At 50.4% G+C, this 21,269-nt stretch overlaps 6 protein-coding genes across 6 annotated transcripts, besides 3 other annotated features; 2 read left to right on the top strand and 4 right to left on the bottom strand.

Annotated features, from left to right (window-relative positions):
* Positions 1–354: 354 nt before the first annotated feature.
* On the bottom strand, positions 355–1,559 carry NFIA_010470 (Zn(II)2Cys6 transcription factor domain-containing protein; the record flags this gene model as incomplete). Its single annotated transcript, XM_001264262.1, has 3 exons — positions 355–1,063; positions 1,183–1,280; positions 1,356–1,559. 3 exons carry the CDS (start codon positions 1,557–1,559, stop codon positions 355–357), a joined length of 1,011 nt encoding a protein of 336 aa, XP_001264263.1.
* Positions 1,560–3,988: 2,429 nt separating this feature from the next.
* Positions 3,989–4,025: a microsatellite.
* A 928-nt stretch (positions 4,026–4,953) lies between these two features.
* NFIA_010460 (D-arabinono-1,4-lactone oxidase) lies at positions 4,954–6,723 on the bottom strand (the record flags this gene model as incomplete). Its single annotated transcript, XM_001264261.1, has 1 exon — positions 4,954–6,723. The coding sequence occupies one exon, from the start codon at positions 6,721–6,723 to the stop codon at positions 4,954–4,956; it is 1,770 nt and encodes a 589-aa protein (XP_001264262.1).
* A 20-nt stretch (positions 6,724–6,743) lies between these two features.
* Positions 6,744–6,801: a microsatellite.
* A 566-nt stretch (positions 6,802–7,367) lies between these two features.
* NFIA_010450 (putative gelsolin repeat protein) lies at positions 7,368–12,468 on the bottom strand (the record flags this gene model as incomplete). The annotated part of the gene is made up of 3 exons (XM_001264260.1): positions 7,368–7,611; positions 7,662–12,165; positions 12,306–12,468. The coding sequence occupies 3 exons, from the start codon at positions 12,466–12,468 to the stop codon at positions 7,368–7,370; spliced, it is 4,911 nt and encodes a 1,636-aa protein (XP_001264261.1).
* A 695-nt stretch (positions 12,469–13,163) lies between these two features.
* Positions 13,164–13,187: a microsatellite.
* Positions 13,188–14,115: 928 nt separating this feature from the next.
* On the bottom strand, positions 14,116–14,824 carry NFIA_010440 (ADP-ribosylation factor family protein; the record flags this gene model as incomplete). Its single annotated transcript, XM_001264259.1, has 4 exons — positions 14,116–14,250; positions 14,324–14,507; positions 14,599–14,709; positions 14,766–14,824. 4 exons carry the CDS (start codon positions 14,822–14,824, stop codon positions 14,116–14,118), a joined length of 489 nt encoding a protein of 162 aa, XP_001264260.1.
* Positions 14,825–15,463: 639 nt separating this feature from the next.
* NFIA_010430 (GNAT family N-acetyltransferase) lies at positions 15,464–18,046 on the top strand (the record flags this gene model as incomplete). Its single annotated transcript, XM_001264258.1, has 3 exons — positions 15,464–16,082; positions 16,220–17,924; positions 17,983–18,046. 3 exons carry the CDS (start codon positions 15,464–15,466, stop codon positions 18,044–18,046), a joined length of 2,388 nt encoding a protein of 795 aa, XP_001264259.1.
* A 646-nt stretch (positions 18,047–18,692) lies between these two features.
* On the top strand, positions 18,693–21,208 carry drs1 (putative ATP-dependent RNA helicase DRS1; the record flags this gene model as incomplete). Its single annotated transcript, XM_001264257.1, has 2 exons — positions 18,693–20,438; positions 20,495–21,208. The coding sequence occupies 2 exons, from the start codon at positions 18,693–18,695 to the stop codon at positions 21,206–21,208; spliced, it is 2,460 nt and encodes an 819-aa protein (XP_001264258.1).
* Positions 21,209–21,269: the final 61 nt, after the last annotated feature.

Raw genomic sequence — 21,269 nt, 5'->3', positions numbered from 1 at the left:
GTGATCCTTTTGTAAGACATATCTCAGAGCAGAAGCGGTGATATGATACTCAACAGGCGGATCGTCAGCCTGGAATATTCCCTGCTCATGTAGATAAAAACGAACTCCATTTGGATATCTGATGATGGTATCTCAGGGCCTTAAAAACTAAGCGATAACGACGGCATAGGCCATGCACAACGATGAGCACCGAGGGATGGGCATGAGGACAAGAAGAAAAGAATGAGAGGAGGACAGGCTATGGATGCCAAGGTCATCTAGTGATGGAGGAGAACAAAGCCGCATAGATCAGACAGAAGAGGATCGGAAGGTCAGGGGAAATACTTGGCTTCCCATGACCCCGAACAGAACGTGCTATTCGCGTGGGTAGGACCAGCCTGGGACAAGAGGCGGATGAATAGGCTGCTGCTCTTGCAGGTGAACATCGAAGCCTCCAAGCATATTAACAGGCATCTCGGTAGCGGACGCAGGTTGTTGAAAACCAGGCCCGGCGGTCACGCAAGAGCCAAGCGACTCTTTGGCATCCGCGTTACAAGTATCTAGATAGTAAAGGTACGGGTGGTTATGGCCGAGCACAGTTGCTGCTGTGCCGAGACATGCAGTATCACCAGCGAGATTGTTGGTCCGAGACGGCGGCAGCCCAGCAAAATCCTGGTTCGAATAGCTATGATAATGCTCTGAGCGGACAGTCTGAATTGAAGGGAAGTTCCACTTCCATCCAGTCCCTACAGGGGAGAGGTCGACGGGACTGCAGTTGCTGGACGAGGGCTCGGGCGGAGTAGCTGGTTCTGGAGAGGGGTCTGTCGTTGCGCTGCATTCAGCCGAAGTGGACAGCAAGCGCAAATACTGTAGATCTTCCGAGTCTTCGTTGCTGTCTTCAGGGTTCTCCTCGGCTTGCTTGATCAGTCCCAAACGATCCAAGATAGCGTGCGTCAGAGGGTATCCATCAGAAGCTTCGGGGAGAGGCTCTCCAGGGAATCCCTCCTTGTTCAAGGAAAGTTTGTAGAGTTTCTGTAACGCCTTGACGACTAGTGAGTGATGCGATTCGAGCATCTCAACGAATCTGTTGCAGGCAGATAAAACTTGTCAGTCTGAATTCCCTTACAAATCCACCAACACCGAGAGAAGGCAAAGCAATAGGCATGAGAGAAACACATGAGGAAGCAGTTGAAATAGTCTCACCCTCGGGAGTAGACTTTCGTCTGTGTGGCCTTCCTCTCTCGGAAGAGGCAGGGGTGGTTATGCGCTGAGCAACGGTTGCATGGCTGCTTTCCATCACACTATTACAGGTCAGCATGATTGAGCGTTCTAAGTTCTGCAGAAACATCATTCCCAGTGTCTTCTGGGGCACCAACCTTGGTTTTCTTGACCCTGCAACGATCGCAAGCTTTCAGGACATGCTTTCGCTTGACTCGAAAGAGTCGCTGTTCCGACTTCTCTTCGCCTGACCCAGACCGAGGATCCGGCTGCGACAATGACGCCAACGCTGCGAGATCACAGAACGCATTTGGATAGCCCGGTATGTGCGACTTAGGACAGAGCTTCGGTTGCCGTGACATTTGGCTGATTGCAACTGCTGTGAGAACTATCGTGCGGTTTGTCGCTTTGGCAAGACAGTGAGCTCAATTACTACTCCTGACTAATCACTAAAACAATATTAGAGACGGTGAAGAAGAAAGGTGGGGCATATGAGTGCGACAAACGGCGACATCAAAGGAGAGCAAGGGAGGCTGAGAGCGCCCGCGGTCATTATACATGTCGAGACAATGTCCGACAGAAGAAACGTACGAATGGTAATAGGCCCCGCATACGAGTCCCCCACCCAGATGTACACCGCATAGATGTTGCTGATGACGTGGAAACGATCAATCATGATGTTGACCGGCACGGGTCGCTCGACGTCCCTAACAGCGTTGTGGCTGTGTTAGATACATACACCAGGGGTCCTCATGGCCTGGCCGCCTAGCCTTGTGTTCGTTGAAATCACTGCCAGTCTGATATCCTGGTGAAATTCATCCGTCATAACGAGCCAAAGACGGTCCGAGCCGTCATAGCAAAAGGGGCAGTAAACATAGCATTGAGAGTCGGCACTGGCCGGATAAAACCCTTGTCATTTGGGCAGCGAAGCGCAGAAGACCAGGGTCAGGATCACCATCTGACCATTTTGCGGCGAAATGTCAGCGACAGGTAATACCTGCCGTTTTGCATAAGTGCACAATCCTCATCTGCTTCCCTTCAGCTTTCCCAGCGGTGACACATACCTTGGGGTAATATGGCTCCAAAAAACGAATCAGTCACACCAGAGAGCTCGTGCCGCAGGAGCAAAGGTTGATTCGAGACGGTGAGGCATGATAGACGCCTATCGGTGATTTTAACCACTGCCATTGGTGAATGGCTGGCCAGCGCAGTCCCCCAATCGCCATCGTCACACCCTGTCCATCGGCATGTATGCAGTCAATGGGCGCGTGCCTTCGCCTGAGTTCAGTGTCATGCCAAGGAGGTATAGTAGCTAATTCAACGTTATCCAATCTTCGTGGCATGGCTTTGCCTGTAGTCAATGTCGAAGCCTGCATCAAGTTGGGCGGATAGTTCACATCCTTGGACAAAGTTCTGTGAGCTGTGCCACCGATTGCACTAGCGAGATACTTGTAAGCGGGACATCCATACCCCCAACGATTGTCAGCTAGGACAGACGGTATTGGGTTTGGCAAATTAAGTGCATGGACAATAACCGGGACCAGGCAGTGACGTTTCACGCTGTTGTGTGATGAGTAAATGTGCCAGGGAGGGACGAAGGACAACAAGTACATCACATGACGGGCAATATCGAGTCAAACAGTCGGTGATAACTGGTAGGAGAAGCTACCTGATGAAAAGCAAAAATATAAAATGAAGCAGAACCAGGGATTGTCCCAGTGATGACAAAAATTGATGTGCATGAGCAGCCTCAGCCGCTCAAGCCCTGATTCGACTGAAAAGGTGCAGAGGGGCGGGGCGGCATGCTAAGACCGCATATCACTCTGTAATGCATGGGCTTGTTAGGAAAGTACCGTGCATCGCAGCGACTGACACGTCTGAAATGCTATCAAATGCTCCTGGTGATAGGGAAATTGACAAGGTGGCATAACCACACCTTGCTCGTGCCCAGATGATCTTGCTGATCAGTAAATCGCGCGTGCAGGTTGATGAAAGCAAATCTAACGACGACCATTCAGAACCGGCAGCGGAAGAAATCGGCTGAAGCAGCAGGACTCTGTAGATGGTTTTCCGGTCTGATCTCACCCGGTCCTTACCCCTCTCTTAAGACGGATGATTAAGGTCAGGGGAGATACAGCAGGAGTACTCCATACGTAGTGTACGCTTTGCCCAACTCAATTTTCCCTTCACTGCAAGCAACAGCGTGTATGCGATGGCCTTACCTAAGACCATTCGAGACCGATAGAAGAAGAGTTTCCCACATTGGGACGCACGGGGAGAAGACATGGGGTTGTATGTTTGCAGTAGTTTCGCCTTCCTGCAGCTTTGACACTCGTAGCTCCAAGAACGAGGTCAAAGAGCGAAGGCCGCCGTCGAGAACCCCTCATTTAGCAACTCGGTTTAAGTAAGATGTATAACAATAGCAACTGCAGTATTCGTATGGTCGCAGATGACACTTGAGTATTGAAAAGATCCAGTCACCAGGATATTGTCCTGGAGATGTGGCGATGCTGTCAAGTCGAGAAACGGCGATCAGTAGTCCAGGACAGGTTCCTCCGGCCGTGCTACATCGGTTGGTCGTTGTAGGATATACCTCTGCCTTGGATTGAAGTTTATTACGCGTTCAGATAAGCCAATTGACGGGACTTGATGCCGACCTAGGATGAAGATGTGGATTAGATAGAATGAGGTGAGGTCGAGGATGAGAATGAAAATTAGTGAGGGAAAGTGGGAGACGATGGAGCCAAGTCGAAAGAGTAGTGATACCCGAATATGGCAGGTCCCACATCGTCAACAGCAGCAGCAGCGACAACAACAACGACAACGACTATCTGCAGCCTGTTCCATACAAAGTATCAATCAAACACCAGAGCTCAATGAAGACAGGTTCATCCACAAGAGAAGAAGTGAGGACTTGAGTTTGTTACATGAACGAGTCCCATGATTCTCACAGCAGTTGGTCTGACTCCTGTGTCAAGGCCCTCTGTTCATGCCAACCTGCATGCTGTATCGAGTCATCCTGGTATTGCGTGCATGGAATGACATAAACAAGCATATCTACCCGGCCTTACCCCGAGAGCTCGTACGCCGTTTCCGCAAGGGAAATGGATGCTTTTAATCGGGCTGATAATGTACTGGCTAAAAGCCGAATAGTGCCTAACTGGTGCATTCAAGTTTCAAGATGCGCCATGAAGGTTAACTCTAAGTGTCATTTTTCAGTTAGTGCCAGGCTTGCGGTTGAAACCTCGGTCCCACAGATACATGTCTTGCCAGGGGACGATTGAACGTCTCGATTTGGGGCAGATAAAAATGTAAATGGTTTCTTTTGCCTCTCGAAAACAGCACAGCCGGAATGCTACCCTGTCAAAATATCACATTAAGCTTGACTCAAGTAGCACAAAGACCTCAGGGACAAGGCTCAAATACTCTCAACAGCATGACCGGATCAATATCCCATGACTAAAATGAGCGATTGCCGGAGAATCTTGCCTTTGTAACATGCCCGACGGCGAGGTACTGCTTCTGTACAGCAAACATCGACGCGAACTAGAAGGAAGAGATGGAACGAAGAATACCAACGTTGCATCGTTCATCGACAAGCCTAAAAGGAGATACTATAGACTAAAACATCACCAGAGCCAATATAAACCATCCAGGAAGAATGACTCAGGGGGAAAGCGATTCGCGCCAGCCATTCAGAGGTCTCAGAAAAGGCAATTGTTTGCTAATTTAGCTCATCTGTCAGGCATCCTCGTTTTACGAGTGGTCACCTGGAAGCACAATACTTGCCTCACCAGCAGCGAGCAAGTCAAAACTTTCCTCGCTGGTGGCTGTCATAGGAGGACTCGAACCTGATACATCCTCCAGATTCTTCTCCTCGAGACTCGACAAGGCAGCAGCTGAACGCCCTGAAGTCGCCTGCCACCGCTTATCTCCAATCCATTCAAGACCATCACCAGCTCCACGAACATCTACCCGGCGACGGAGCCGTTCGCGCTCCGAAAGCGGGAAAGCGCTTGAGCTGGCCGACTCCGTTTCTTTCTCGTCGCCAGACAAGGGTAGGTGGCGATGATGCCATTCTCCGAGGAACAAGCCGTCAGGATCTACTTCCTTCCGCACTCTCAGCCACTCATCCATGTCCTTGCCGTAGAGCTCATGCAGCTCCTGGCGCTCTGTTTTGAAATTCTTGGCCCAGTGTGGCTTCGCGCCCAACTCCCGCATGAGCCACTCGAACGCTTCGTAGTAGCGATCCTTACATGGGGGATCCCGATGGTATGGACGATAGAGAGTCGCGTTGAGGTACAAAGTAGGCCCATCGGCGCAAGTGGGGTCAAGGAAAGGGCGAGGTTTTCCCAAATAGGTGGAATCTGCGACTCTGACTTCAACGGGGCAGTGTACCCACAGCCCATTGGCCGAGAACGGGATACGAGCGGTCTCCATATCACCATGAAGCCAGGCCGACAGGCGCGTGATCGCTTCAGGGCCCTTCGCGAGAGGGAGTGCCCATTCGTTGACAAACTGTGAGTACAAACAGTTCATCAAGAGCCCCTCACGGGCGGGCTCTACGGCTTCCGTCACGGTCTTCTCCGCCTTGAACCCATATTGCAAGCCAAAGATAAACCATTCAACCCAGGGAAGGATACGGGGGAAATAGTTGGAGAGCGCTAACAGGTTATGGTAGATATGATAACCAATCCACTCCCCATAGAACGTCTTGGGGGGTTTCCGCACTGGCAGATCAGTCTTGTCCGCATGCCAGACAATCGCACTCTTCTCATACGGCATCCACCAGACACGCACAAACTCATGCGAAGTCCACAGACCGGAGGACCACTCGGCCAGCACGCTGGACAGCGGTCGTCGCGTCTGTCTCCAAGCAACCTTGAATATCGGTTCAGCCTGAAAAGTGACCTCGACAATGATACCCAATGCCCCAAGAGAGATCAAGGCCGCGCGGAAAAGGTCCGGGTTGCTGGTTGCGCTACAGCGCACCAGCTGCCCGTTCGCCAACATCAGAGTCAGCGAAATGATGCATTCTGAGATTAGACCATGCCGCAGGGAGCTGCCATGAGTCCCAGTTGAAATGACCCCCGCGATAGACTGGCTGTCAATGCTGCCTAAATTCGACAACGTCAAACCATGTTCCTCCAACCGCCGACCGAGATCTCTCAACCGTATGCCGGCCTCGACAGTCACAACATGTGTCTCCCGATCAATATGTAGAACGCGATTGAAATCGTCGAGGTTGACCAACCACGAAGAAGTGCAGGTTAAATCGGACGGCGAATGACCGCTGCCGACGGTGACCAGGCGACGACGGCACCGACGAGCCAGCGTCACCACCTTCTGGATTTCAGCAATAGATTGCGGCCGGATATACAATTCAGGGCGCGAGTAGAACGTCTTAGCCCAAGTGTGATGCAGATGGTCGGACGTCGCGCGGAGTACCGCGGGGTCGAGGGGGTTGAGCTCGCGAGAGATAGTTGGGTTCATCGTTTGACTAGAATAGACTTGCTGGATTTCCATCTAAAGAAAGGCATTTGGTTCAGAGCATCAAGGCACGAGTGAAATGGATCAGAGCATCAAGGCACGAGTGAAATGGATACTGGAGAAGAGAAAAAGAATCGGAAAGAATGTCTGCTGAGATTGTCTTGGCCATTCACATGGCGCGGCATACCTGATTTGGATGGGTCATGATCCACATAAAGATTTTTCAGTTATTTAAGGTGAGAGGCGATAAAACGCAGCGGGCCGCATATCAGTGGACCCCTTGCGGGCGATTTGATCGATCGGCGATGGTGATGAATGATCTTTGTTATTTTAAGTTATCAAGATACATCTTGCGTTCGACCACCCTTAAATGTTGAACTATATCGCGTAGATTGGTACACACTACACCGAGAACTTTCCCTGGCCGTCTATGAATCCCAGCACAGCCGCCTGAATTTTATACAGTCAAGCCCAAGGACCCTGTATGAAGAATACCTCTCTATATGCAACCGAGAAATACAGGCAAATATCAAGTAGTACATGCTCCATCCCGGGCTCCGTGGATCAGCCAAGCTCCTTATCTGTACAGACCAGACTATGCACAATCCCACCACAAATTGAAACAATTATGAACCAGAAAAGGGGCAAAAAAATATATCAACATCACCCGAAAATTGACTTCAAGAGCGAATAGACTCAATTGCCGCGTTTAGAGGAAACACTCGCGGACGCATTTGTCCGGACGGTTTGTCCCATTTGCGAAATGCGCTGCGAGCCGACTCGGGAATACCTCCGATGGAGACAAGACTGTTGGGAATGAATGGTCGATCCTGAAGGGAAGCAGCCAGAATGCCATACTCGTGTGCAAACACGACTGCTGATGCGAATTCGGCAGGTCGTTGAGATGCTTGTTCACCAACAATACTATGCGCAAATCAGCAATTGTTCATTGGAGGCCCATCGCATTCACTTACACATAAATCTCGAAGAAGGTGTCCAGAATGTAGATTCCTTTGGCCATGATGTCCTTCTGGCAGAATGGCACAATTTCCTGAACGGTGTCATTTGGTCTAATCACAGGGGAAGCTGACCCCGACACTCGTCGAAGCCAAAAACCGCCCGTTCGCTGACCCAGCTCGTGGTCTACTCGGAACAATCTCAGGCGATAATGGTCATGGTTCGGTTTCAGCCGCCAGTAATCTGAGTGCATGGATTCTTCGGCCTCTCGGTGGTGCGAGAAGACCTCGAAAAAGCTTTCAGGTTCCTCTCCTTCGGCCACTTCTTCGAATTCGCCCGTCAGGCCGAGATCCATGCCAATGAGGCGGGCGGCGCCAATCTCTTCAGCAGTACTTCCTTTGCCCTTCCACAGGTATAATTTGCCAAACATGGCAGAAATTACATAAGAGAAGCCTGAGCAAAGATTGCTTTTTAAGAAGTTGACCTCGTCAAACACCATTTGACCGAGATGTTTTCGTCCGCAAAGCATAAAGATGGCAGAAGAGCTGGAGCGGGAATTAGCCCCACGGCGTGTGATGAGGATCCCACCAAGGGCTTGTATGAATCTGGAAGTCTCTTTGCCTTGCTTGATAACCTCTAGTTTGCAGCCGTTTTCCCTGGCGACTTTGCGGGAGAATGGCTGCGCATCGTCCATGGCCGCATCACTCACATCATCACCGCACCAAAGGTGGGTTTCAGAGCGTGCAACTCCTTCCGACTCAAACACATGTACGCACAGGTACATACTTCCTTCATAAAGAATGTATTCCTGGTTAACAGGAAGGTCCTGCCTCTTCCCATCACCAGTAATTTCCCAAAGTTGCCTCTTCAGAGTCCTAATTCTGAGATCGTCGGTCTTGCTAGTAAGCATCAATTGCGTGTCAATGTTCACGCGATCCTTAGAGTTTGGCAAAGTCTTGAAAAAGCCCGAAATGACTTCAAGGGATTCTTCGGCCTGGGGTACCAAAGACACTGATGATCTCGTCGATAAGGACTGTTGGTCGGCAGAGATTTTGCTCCATTTAGAAGGAACAGGAGGAGAAGGCAATGCTTTATCTCGAGAGTTTTCGATCGAACCACCAGATGTAAAGCTCTTCGGGGATTTCTGCGGAGTTGCTCGAGGAGACTGCAGTCGGTTCTCTCTAAAGCTTGTTCTGAGAGGAGAAGAAGACGGTGACGAATACTGATGTGGAGAACTCCGTATTTGCACTGGAGCGGGTGACGAGGGCGGCATACTTGGCTTTGGCGGTAGAGTCGGTCTTCTCGAGGGGGAGTCTCCAAGATTTTCGATGTCTTCCAGATCGCCCTTGGGGGGAGGCGAAGGGTTCATATCCATCGAAGACTTAGAGTCCCGGTGTGCGAGCTTTTGCTCGAGTCTACGCTCTATAAGATGCGGTATGGTTCGCTTGAATTCCACTGGTTTTTCAGAGGCTGAATAAGTCAGTGGAGGCAGGGTCGGCTCAGAGACCATGGGGCTAGTCGTTTCAGCGTCCGGAAGCGGCCAACCGACAGAAGTCTTCGCAATATCTTGGCTGGATGATGGCGCCAATTCCGTTCCATGAATATCAGATGAAGAGGTATCGTTCTCTGGAACGGTCGCGGCATCGTTGACCAGCGGCGTCGTCAATTCCGTGACTGCAAGCTTGGGTAGGCGCCTTTTTGGCCCCCTCGCACGGTTCTTCGTCATATGGGTAAGAGGTGCAGTAGCCTGACTGTCAGAGAATTCGGAGCTGCCTTCCCGTACTGAGTCTGTCGAGAAGTGTTTGTTTGAGTTCCCACTGATAATAGGAGGGCCGCGAGACAAGAGACCCGCCAAGGCAGGGTTTATTCGGCCTGCGAGTTGACCTTTAGTAGCAAGACCTTCAGTAGCAGCAGGCGCTTCTGCAGCCTCCGCAACAGTCCCCGACGGCAGAGCACGCACCGGTTTGATGGCCTCTTCAATCTGCTTGTCCCTTATCTCAGACGTGTTCTCTGCGGTGACCGCTGAGTCTGTGATCAACTGATTCTCGAAATCGTCGCCATTGGTCTCCCCATTTCCAGCCTCAGAAGATGCCAAATGTTCAAGCTGGTCTTTCGGCTCGTTGGGCGCTGAAACCTCTGCTGCAGTCTGCGAGTACTGTGCCTCCTGCGCCTGTTCGTCCTTACGCGGGGAAGAAGGTGACTTCTGGTCATTCGTGAGACCGTTCGGTGTTGGGTAGTCCTCAGAGGACGGCGAAGTCAAGGCACCACCCGAATGGGTGCTCCTACTGCTGCTGCTAGATTTAGATAGGTTATTCCGTTTGGCAATCGCTTCTGGAATCATTTTCGTAGGAGCATCGATTTCTCCGGCCGTGTTACGCCTCAGTGAGCCTCCGCTCGCTTTCATTGCCTCTTTCTGCTTCAAGATACTTTCCTTCAGATCGTCAACCTTCGGGGTCTTCTTCGGGCCGCCTGTCGCATTCAGCGCTGCTTTGCCCTTCAGGATATTATTTCTGAGCTCATCTGGGGCGACGTAAGTCGAAGACTCGGCTTTCTTTAATTTGCCAAACACATTCTTGAACTCCGGTTCCTGTTTCGGTGCTTCATCTTTGGTAATTTCTCGCTTTCGCAAGTTCGCACGGAAATCTATCACAGGGGATTGTGGCTTTGGTCTGTTCAATAAAGGGTCTCGAGGAGATGAGAGAGGTGGACAGATCTCAGTCTTATTGACGGGTACTAGGAGGGAAGGTGCACGTTTGCGTGTTGGAGCATCCTCGGTCTTGCCTTCCGGTCCACCTTCTTGCTTTGTAGGCGAAGCTTCGGGCTTCGCATCCACGGATTCGCGAGTATCGTCCACCTTCTGGGTAGTCTCATGATCGGGTGTAGTTTCAACCTTGGGTGTCTCTGCACGGTTGGGTTCGCTGTCTTCAGAGTGGGACAATGGCTGGTCCCTGGATTCCTTAGATTTGTTGATGTCCAGATTACTTGGTAGATCCGGGATCCCAGAAACACTTGGGGTCTTATAGTGACTACCGGGTGCAGCTGAACGCATGAGCCCGACCGTAGTGACTTCCTTGAAGCTGTTCACGCGGCCCAGATCCACGCTTGCCCTTGACTGCCGATCTTTCGCCCATGATGTATGCTGTGAGTGCTGCCTCTTGTGCTTTGGTGAGTCAGGTCGATTAAGAGCGCTCTCCAGCCATGTCGACTTTGTGGGACTCCAGCGCCTGGGATCCATGGTCCTCGAGACAACGGGGCTCGCGGACGGCAACGAATTCGAGTCGGAGTCGTGCCCATTTCCGCTCAATGCGCTGAGAGCTCTGATGTGAAGCGTAGGTCTGGCGGTAGCTTCGTCTGTCTCCACCTTGTTCACCATCGGCGGCGTTGCCGGCCTTTCGCTCTCCTTCGCATTGTGGACAATCGTTGCCTCGCTGTGGCTGGAACTTGGTCTCTTCGACGCAATGAACGTGTCCTCGCGGCCAAGCCTCGACGGAGATGCAGGAGCATGCGCGTCGCCATACGCTGGGCCAGCAATGCTATTGCGGTTGCTGGCAAACGAATTGCCTCGGCTGACCCCTGACGGTAACTGTGCACTCCATCTCTTCGAGACACTATCCGATCGCTTCATCATGGCGCTCTGCACAAAGCCTCCAAGACCTTTTGTCGGCGACGTTGAACGTGAACGCTCGGGGGAAAGGCGCCTCGGGGAGGGAGGTGTCGCGACCTGTTCTGGCTCGAGTTTTTGGACGCTTGAAAGGGGTACGGGAGATCCGAGTCCAGTTGCCGTCGAGACAGAAGATATGCTCGAGTATCGATGTCCCAAACTACTATCCCCGAAAGTCGAGCTTGCCCTGGATGGGGAACGCGATCTTTCTTCTCCGACTTCTGGTTGTGGGCTCTGCTTCTCATCCCCAGGGGGAACTTCTGGATTTGTTTCAGTGCCTTCGTCGTTTGTGTGGATTGAGCCCTGGCCAGTCTTTTCGGCGTCCGGCTTTTCCTTGGCAATCCCTCTAGTGATTGAGTCGGGAGTTTCCTCCGGTCTTGTTGTCTGACCGGCGGTAACATCCTTGGAGGAAGGCGAAAGCGTCAGCGGACCGCGAGTATTTTTGTGATCATCGTTCGAGAAATTAGACAAGCCACTCAGGCGATTGAGACGGGTCGGGGAGCGCGTAGGAGAGGGAGGGAAAAACGGTCTGTTGCCGCTCATATCCCGAGACGACGGTCGTTGTTGCCAGGACAGGGTCCCTGCTCTACTGCGCGCAAGAGGTGAAGTAGTAGTTGCTCTCGGTGAGGATTCCATCTCCCTCCCGTCTAGTTTTGACCCTTCCAGATCACCATTCGTACCAATTGACGTGTCGTCTCGAAAGGGGTCGGATCTGGCGCCTGTGGCATGTTCGGGTGTCCGAGGTGTGGGCGAGAGTTGTTCTGGAGGGTCGATCCCACGCTGGCTGAGGGAAGAAATGCTCAACCGAGCGGAATCCAATATTGGGGAGTCCTTTGTTGGCGAAATCGACCGCGCTCGTTCTACACAGGGTCGGAAAAGAAGACGAACAAGATCAGCCTTTGATTATTTTAATTATGCGAGAGCTCGGGCAGCCCACGAAACGAGACAGCAAAAGCAATAGATGATTGGAATGGCTGAGAAGACTAGGGACGCCAAATACCAGCTCTTCGAGCCTGCCTCTCCTTGCGACTCTGCATGATTTCCTCCTCCAACTTCTTGGTCCGTTCCTCGTCCTCCTTATCGCGTTTCTCGCCTAGCTCCCGAATCCGCTGGAGGAAGTCATTGACATCCTCTGAACTGTCCGCATCGGTAGTAACTGTCATGGCACCCTAGGTATGAGAATGCACAAGTAAAAGGAAAGGGAAAGGTGACAAATGAGATTATCAGAATGAAAAAGCAATAATAACGAGTACAATCAGCCGGGATCACCCAGTAGACTGAACCGGGTTGGTGTGGGGTACTGACAAGAAAAAGCGCAAACGTAATGATCGCAATGGACGATGGAGGGGAAGGGGATAAAATCAATGTTTATCGAACTGCCTAGGCAGATAGATAGCAGATAGATAGTGTACGAGTAAGGGAGTGGTACTTCCCAGTGTCTCACACGGCGCGTCTCAAGTTATCCCAGGTTGTGGGACGTCACGCTTTTTTAAGTCACTTTACTAGTGTCATATTTGGATCGATATTAATATTATTTTCAGCTGGCCTCACTCGCTCAGCAGGACGCACAAAAACTGTGAGCACACTGCCCCACCGCGTCCTTGCTGAAAATGCGCCCGACACGCTCGTCTCTGTCGTCTACCTGACTATCCATCCACACCAACGCCCAATCCATGTCTCCCTTTTTGGAAGATTGGCAAGATATTGGAGTCATACAGCAGTGTTGTAAATAGTAGACTAGTACTCCATACTCATCATTCAGAACTCTAAAGAGGTATCTGATCCCCTGTGTAGCAGCAAAATGGCCACTGAAGGGACACAAATGGCTTATTCTTCTTGTTTGCAAGCAGCTTGTTTTGATGTTTACTGTGATGTTTACTGTTTACCAAGAGTGGCCATGTGGTGGGCCTTTTCTGCCGCCCCGCGACCCAGAAAATTGTTGCGAAACCAGCTCTTGATGTCTCGAATATTTGGAGAGTAGACGCTAGATAGTTGTCAGTTTAGACTTAGCAGTCTAGTCTTCAAGAAACAGAACGAATGTCGTCATAGTCAAGTATCGTCAACTTATGGAGGTTTTGGACGGTCGGCTCAACGTTTGAGGCCATACGCATCATATGGAATGTTGACTCAAATAGTGTCATCCCTTGTGAAGCCACAAAGTGTTTAACTTGACTTTACTGACAACTCTGTGCGACGGTTAGCTTGATGATTGCTAGCATCTTTAAAACAACACAATCAACCATCGAGATTTGTGTTCTTGGACTATTATCGCTTATCGGGCCCTCCTTCAGGCCTTACTTGCAGCCTGATTGTGGAGAGGGAACAGCCTGAGAAGGCGATCGCACTTATTTGAGGAGGTTTATTTACCCTTTTCTTTGCTTGTAGATAGGTGATAATCGGTTGAGATCAAATAATACGGGACGTGAGAGAGAAAATAACAGAATGAGGACATGGATTTCTTCAAACATTAAGAAACGACTAAATGGTTGGTTGCGGAGACTATGTTTGCTGGATCGAAAAACGACAGACTCATTTCATCTTAGCGTTAGTGATATCAATGAATTCTCGAGTGTTGATCTGACTCAAGAAGCATCAACGTAAATCCGTATTGGAGTTGAAAAATCCCAGACGCTCAAGCGTACTCGGCAGAAGCGGGTAGAGACAGGGTCAGTAGAGGAAAAGTCTGTCTTTTGCATCCTGCACTACCCATTGTAAGCCTTCATGGAGATTCTTGCCTGTCATGGCACTGCAGGGCAATATAGTCCATTTATGGGTCTTTATTGAATCCAGGCGAAGCCGCTGGAGAGTTGTTAGTAGATGTCCGTAGAGCCCAACAAGTATATCAAGATGCGCCAACAACTTACTTCACGGACTTCATCTTCCGTCATACATCCCTCTACATCTGTCTTGTTCAAGAATATCAGGAGACTTGCTCCCATCAGGCGCTGGAGGATGTTAGCCAAACCGATGCGCGTCAACGAAAATTTCGCAGCTGAGCGGGGACATTGGCAACCGTACCTCTTCGAGGAGTAGGCCCGCGAGTTCATCCCGGCAATCATCAACTCGAAGACGGTCTGTTGCATCTACCACCCAGACAAGTGTGTCGGTCTTCTCAAAGTAGTTTTTCCAATATGACCGAAGGGTTTTCTGTCCCCCGACGTCCCCTGGCGGCAAAAAGTCAATCGAAGTTCCTTGCGGAGTTCTGACTGCTGGCTTCTCTCACATATGTTCAATCGATATCTGTGTCCGGAGTCAGTTATCAAGATGATTGAGATCATTAGAGTTGAAATTACCCTTCAAAATCTATTGTTTTGATAATGAAGCCCAGTGTAGGGCTGACAGTTGTGACATCTTCGTTCATGATCTGCTTCACAATCGTTGTCTTCCCAGCATTATCAAGACCACTAGCATCAATCGTGAGCATCCAGATGGGTCGTTTCTTGGTTGCTGAAAGACTTACAGCATCAGAATTCTCATCTCTTTGTCCTTTAAGCGAGCTTTTCTCAATATTGACAGCATTTTGGTCAAATGTGTCCTCTCAAATCTGTTGCATCGGCTTAGTTGTAGTTAGATAAAACCCCTACATTCAGGCGAAAAATAGAGATTCAGTCATAATGTAGAGCTAGTCCACCAGAGCGATCCAACAATTCTCTATAGTGTTTAATTTAATGGGGACAATACTCATTAGTAGCTAACTCCTAAATTGATATTACCTTGCTCTCATTTTTGCTGTGCTTTTGTGAGTGTACAGATTCTTTCTAGGCTTTCTGCTACCCAGAGAAGCCCTATACTCCTCCTCATATCCTACCTCAAGACAGACCTAAGAAGTGACTATGATAACTTTTAGGACCAGCAAATATACCAGGACTCTCGGATAGTGCTATAAACCCATGTTATTAATCATAAGGCCACATCATAATCTGTTAGCGTCTTTAGACGACTGTTTCTTTCACTACAGTTTTCTCTCACTAGTAACTCAGCAGGAAACATCCGTTTTCCTTTCACTTCATATTCACCTCAGACCGTACTTACCCTAACTATCGCTTAAGACCTATTTTCCCCCCATGCACCCTGCAAGGTGACTCATGATGCTCACATCTCCTGGTCCGGAACATTCTCTTCTAGGTTATCTACACCATTCCTTGATGACTAGCCACCATGGACAGGCAAGCTCATCACGGTCAGCCGAATGCCCCAAGCAGGCGTAGGGCTAATAAGTCGAAGAATCATTCCCAGCAAGATCCTGCCTCCCCTGAGTCTGGGTTAAAAGCCACAGACAATCTCCCCTCAACATTCGCGAAAGCTCGAGCTTTCAGAAAGAGAAGACCGAAACTGACAGAGTCTTCTAAGACTCAGCCTGACAACCACCGTCCGGCTCCTAGTGATTCGAATCCAAATCCAACGGACGGGCAGATCACTATTCACTCTACAACACGCAACCTCGGAGCATCACAGAATGAGTCAGAGAGACTGAATAACGCCGAGTCCTCAAAATCCCCTGCTTGCTTAATTTTGAGAATTCAGGGACCTTCTATTCCAAGTTCTGAAGCCCTGCACCAAAGACAAAGTGGAAGAGAGAAAGATAAGGAGGCCTCAGGAAGTTACAGAACACGCGCGCCGTTTGACTGGCGACCTAAGAAATTCCATAGCAGAGCACCAGCTTCCACGCACCTCTCGCACCAGCCTCACACCCCACAGAAGAGATCAAAACTGAGTCAAGTCATCAACGCTGATACAGCTCAGATATCACTCCATTCACAAGGAAATACAAATATGGGTGAGTGACACTTGCTCCTTCTTGCTCAATTTGGCCAAAGACCGAGCTTCAGGAAGCTAACTAGCAGTCACATCAAGTAGGAGACCGTCCAAACAAGACTGACAGCAATGGATCCGACGAAGTCGTCATGAATCGAGGGGCCAATTTCAAAGGTCGCAATCAAAGACAGCTTCGGGGCGGAAGCGCGCATCTGAACAGCGATTCCCGGTATAGGGCTCGTCCAAGAACAATACAGCAGATACCGAGGCAGAATGCCAATGGGACACCAAACAGACCTGCTGCGGTGGAAAATCACACTCCCCCGGACGATGTTGGCTGCCAGATCAAAGGTCCGCCCGGCGTGCAAAAGGCTGCAAACAAGGCTCCATCTCAAGAGGCCCTAGACGAGTTAAAGCGCCTTCAAGAAGAGATTGTTTTGCAAGCCCACCTGAATCGCTACAAAGACCATGAAGACGACACAGCAAATCCAGAGAGCCTTGCAAAATGCAGGGACGGGCCGGGAACCGATTCAAAATCAGATGTCTACAAGATCATCGCAAGGTGTAGGCTTGCAGCCAATCCAAATGCAACTTCTTCCAACCCAAGCTCTATTCCAGAGGATAAGTTCGAAGGGGACGTGAATGATAGATACTTCGTCGATGAAATCAGGTCTCGCGTCCAGAAGTTTTACGCTGCGAAACTTGATGCTCAGCGTGAATCTTATCATAACAGCGTGTCCGTGTATCCGGCCATCGTTGACGGCCAGATCTTTCTTTCGCGCTACCCAAGTGTGGAGCATGAACGCCTTCAGAAAACTCCATCGAATGCTGAGCGCCAGACTGGCAATCAGGACGACAGTCATAAACCAGAGCACTGCTCCAAGGTTAAGTGGGAGGATAGGTGGGAGATGCGTCCTCGTGCTTGCTCTACCTATGAAGGCTTTCGTGATTGGTTCCGTCATTGGCTAGAGATGGAGACAGGCGATAGCTCCAACATTGACATCCACCACCAAGCCTTTTTTGACGGAACCGCGCATATGGATGGGATCAAATCTTTGTACGTTCTTGACTTGGGAGACGTCCCAACTCGTTTGGACATGACGAGTGAAGCAACACGTCTCCATCATCATGAAACGGCCGAAGGCTACTGCCACAACCTTGCATTGCATATGAAAGCGGCAGAAGAGGAGGCGAGGACACGCAGGAAACAAGCTCGAGATGCCTTCATAGAAGGTCTGAAGGTCTGTTCTCCAAAGGATCCGAATAGTCCTAGAGCAAACGTCTATCTTCGCGGTGTTGAAGACAGTGACATACCAGGACTGCTCATGATCTTGAATTGGTACGGCCAAAAGTCAAACTTGAGTTCAAGCTTAGGAACACTTGACGAACAAGATGTGCGTCAGCGAATTGAGGATAGCAGGCGTGCGAAATTGCCATTTATTGTGGCCGCAGAGCGCAGACGCGGACCATCCGTCCACGACACCCCGGAGAAAATCCTCGGATATGCTTTGGCTAGGGATTCCTTGGGGCTTCAGACCACAGGTCGATACACAGCGGAGCTAGAAATTTTTATCAAACCTGACCACAAACGCCGAGGCATCGGAAAATGTCTCTTGGACAAACTGATTGAAGTTTGTGACGCTACTTACGTTCCCAAAAGGGGGTTCTTCTACGATGCCGGTTGCGATGACAAGACTGGCCTTTACCCGGGCGGTTCACGAACTCTCAAACGCCTTGTGTTTACCATCAGCTATTCGGTTCCCGAGAGATCCCAGATCAAGTGGCTCATCGACTGGCTTGAAAGGGATTACCACTTTGAACAGCAAGGCGTGCTCAAGGGGGCTCGAGTCAAGTTCGAGCGATTGTAAGTGGACCCTAGTATTGATCACATGAATCCTAGACTTACCAAAACGCTCTTATAGCCTTGATGTCAGCTACCTTACTCGCAACGCTGGTTACGACGACGGTGATGCATTTCATGCTTGAAGGGGATAACCTTTCCGGAGGTTGTGTGGGCGTCTTCTCCTTGTTCTGCATATTGAGCTGTCCTTGCTTCTTCGTCATCTCATCTTAAGGACTTTCTTTATCTCCCTTTCTGTGTCTCGTCGGGCTTGGAATCTAGCAACTGAGGAGAACGGTGGTAGGTCAAGAAATGGAGATTTCCATATCCCGTAATGAACCTCTCGTTGCTTTTCCCGTCTCGCAGCTTCATTGCTCTCTTGATACACAGTGATCATAATCATTAGGGGTAAAAAAGCATCTCTTTGGAAGGATTGATCCGATATGCTTTGGATGTAGGTGGTAAGCTAGGTACTATGGAGCAGGCAGGTTTGATACGGACCTTAGTAAGCCAAGGTTGATAAAACAGGCTTTAGTAGCCAACCAATTAGACTTACAGAACAACTTTGCGGGTATTTTCTGCCGCGCTTGATTTTCACCGCCTTCGCAATTTGAACTTTTTCTTTTCTCTCCGCTCAAGAGAAAATAGATAGAACCAGAAGTCCTGGGAGGAATAACAGGGGTGGTCTGAGTTCCTCTACATCGTTATCACTTGGTTTTGTGGGAAGCCCTAAAGTCTAGTGCTCTCCCCTTTGCATTTCGACGGCCAAACGACGGCCGGTCTTCTAGGAAAATGGCTCCCAATGCCACGACAAAAAAGCGGGCTGCCGCCAAAGATGACGATTTCGTGCTCACACTATCGGACGACGAGAACGATGTCCTCGAGAACGGTGTTGAGGAAGACACTCTTTCCAGCTCGAAGAAACGCAAGCGAGATGCGGCGGAGGCACCGAAAGGCAAGAACAAGAAGCAGAAGCAATTGAAGAAAAGCAAGAAGGGCGAGAGCGCTGCTGGCGCAGTATCTGACGACCAATCCGGCGAAGAGGACGAGGCTGAGGCTATGGATGCTGGTGAGGACGATGGGGCGTTGGACTCGGAGTTCGAGTTCGACGTTGGCGGCAATGCTAATACCGGGGTGATCGAGGGATTCGATGGGTGGGAAGCGCGGAATGGAGCTGGCCCTGCGGATGCGCCCAAGAATGGGGATAAGAAAGCTGTGGATATTGATGATATCATTTCCAGGAGGAAAGCGAAGAAAGAGGCCGAGCTGAAAAAGAAGCAGCAAAAGGAGAAAAAGAGGAGGGAGGAGGAAGGAGAGGAGGAGAGTGAAGATGAAGATGCCGACTCAGATGGCGGTATGTCTGTGGACTTTCAGGACGACGAATTGCTTGCTGCAGACGGATTTGGTATGGGTGCCGATGGTGCGGATGAGAGCGGCGACGATGTGGAGAACGACTCCAATGACAGCGACGATGCGGATGAAAAGGGCAGCGAGGACGAGGAGAGTGATGATGATGCTGCTGCTTCCGATAACGACTCAGTTGCGACTCCAGTACACCATCCTGATGACGAAGCAGCGTCTGACGAGGAATCTGAAGCGGAGAGCGAGGTTGACGCTGAGGAAGCAGAGAAGCGCAAGGCTTTTTTTGCGCCTGAAGAAAAGTCCACAGCCGCCTCGACTTCTAATCGATCATTCCAGGACTTCAATCTGTCTCGACCCATCCTCCGTGGTCTGGCATCTGTCAATTTCACCACGCCGACTCCCATCCAGCAAAAGACGATTCCCGTGGCTCTCCTTGGCAAAGACATCGTGGGTAGTGCTGTTACTGGCTCAGGAAAGACTGCTGCGTTCGTTGTTCCCATTCTCGAGCGTCTGCTGTTCCGCCCTCGAAAAGTTCCCACCAGTCGTGTTGCTATCCTTATGCCCACTCGCGAATTGGCGGTTCAGTGTTACAATGTGGCTACAAAACTGGCTACTCATACTGATATTACCTTTTGTCAACTTGTCGGTGGTTTCAGTCTTCGCGAGCAGGAGAATATCTTGAAAAAGCGTCCCGACGTGATCATTGCTACTCCTGGTCGTTTTATTGACCACATGCGGAATTCCCCCAGCTTTACTGTCGACACACTGGAGATTTTGGTTCTCGATGAAGCTGATCGAATGTTGGAAGATGGTTTCGCTGACGAACTCAACGAAATCTTAACAACCATTCCCCAGTCGCGGCAAACAATGCTCTTTTCGGCTACAATGACAGACTCCGTGGACAAGCTCATTCGGGTTGGTCTCAACCGTCCAGTTCGCTTGATGGTCGACTCGAAGAAGAATACATCCATGAATCTGACCCAGGAGTTCGTCCGGTTACGGCCAGGTAGGGAGGACAAGCGCTTGGGATATCTCCTTTACCTGTGCAACGAAATCTACACTGGACGGGTTATCGTCTTCTTCCGGCAGAAGCGCGAGGCCCATCGGGTTCGCATTGTCTTTGGGCTATTGGGACTCAAAGCGGCAGAGCTTCATGGTAGCATGAGCCAAGAACAGGTATGTCAAGTATCAGCTAATATAATTACCTGAAACCGAACTAATCAGCACTACAGCGAATCAAAAGTGTTGAGAACTTCCGAGAAGGCAAAGTAGCCTTCCTGCTTGCTACTGATTTGGCGTCCCGTGGTCTGGACATCAAGGGTGTCGAAACGGTCATCAACTACGAAGCGCCTCAGAGCCACGAGATCTACCTGCATCGTGTTGGTCGAACAGCGCGTGCTGGCCGTTCCGGACGCGCATGCACCATTGCAGCTGAGCCGGACCGCAAGATCGTCAAGTCGGCCGTGAAGGCCGGCAAAGCACAAGGGGCCAAGATTGTCAGCCGCGTCGTTGACCCAGCCGTTGCGGACGAATGGGCCGCTAAGGCCAAGGGCTTGGAAGATGAGATTGAAGAGGTGTTACAGGAGGAGAAGTTGGAGAAGCAGATGGCACAGGCGGAAATGCAAGTGACCAAGGGGGAGAATATGATCAAGCACGAAGCCGAGATTATGTCGCGGCCGAAACGCACATGGTTCGAGACTGAGCGTGACAAGCGTGCGGCGCGCAAATTGGGTGCTACCGAGCTCAACGGACCATCTAAGAAGGATAAAGTAAAGCTGAGCAACAAGGATAAGAAACGGCTTGACGATGCGCGCCAGCGTCACGAGGGGAATATCGGTTGGAAGAAGGGCAAGGCTGACCGAGAGGCTCCCAAGCAGGGTAAGAACAAGGGGAGCAAGAACAAAAGTGACAAGAAGAATAACATCAAGATGAAGGGGAAGAAATGAGGAGGGGGCTACATCAACTGTGTATAGAATTGCATTAGAACCTAATGTAGGTTGCAAATAT

This window comes from Aspergillus fischeri, genomic scaffold (assembly GCF_000149645.3).
Source record: "Aspergillus fischeri NRRL 181 1099437636249 genomic scaffold, whole genome shotgun sequence".
NCBI classification, from domain to species: Eukaryota; Fungi; Ascomycota; class Eurotiomycetes; order Eurotiales; family Aspergillaceae; genus Aspergillus; species Aspergillus fischeri.
This window is presented reverse-complemented; position numbering and strand designations above follow the sequence as displayed.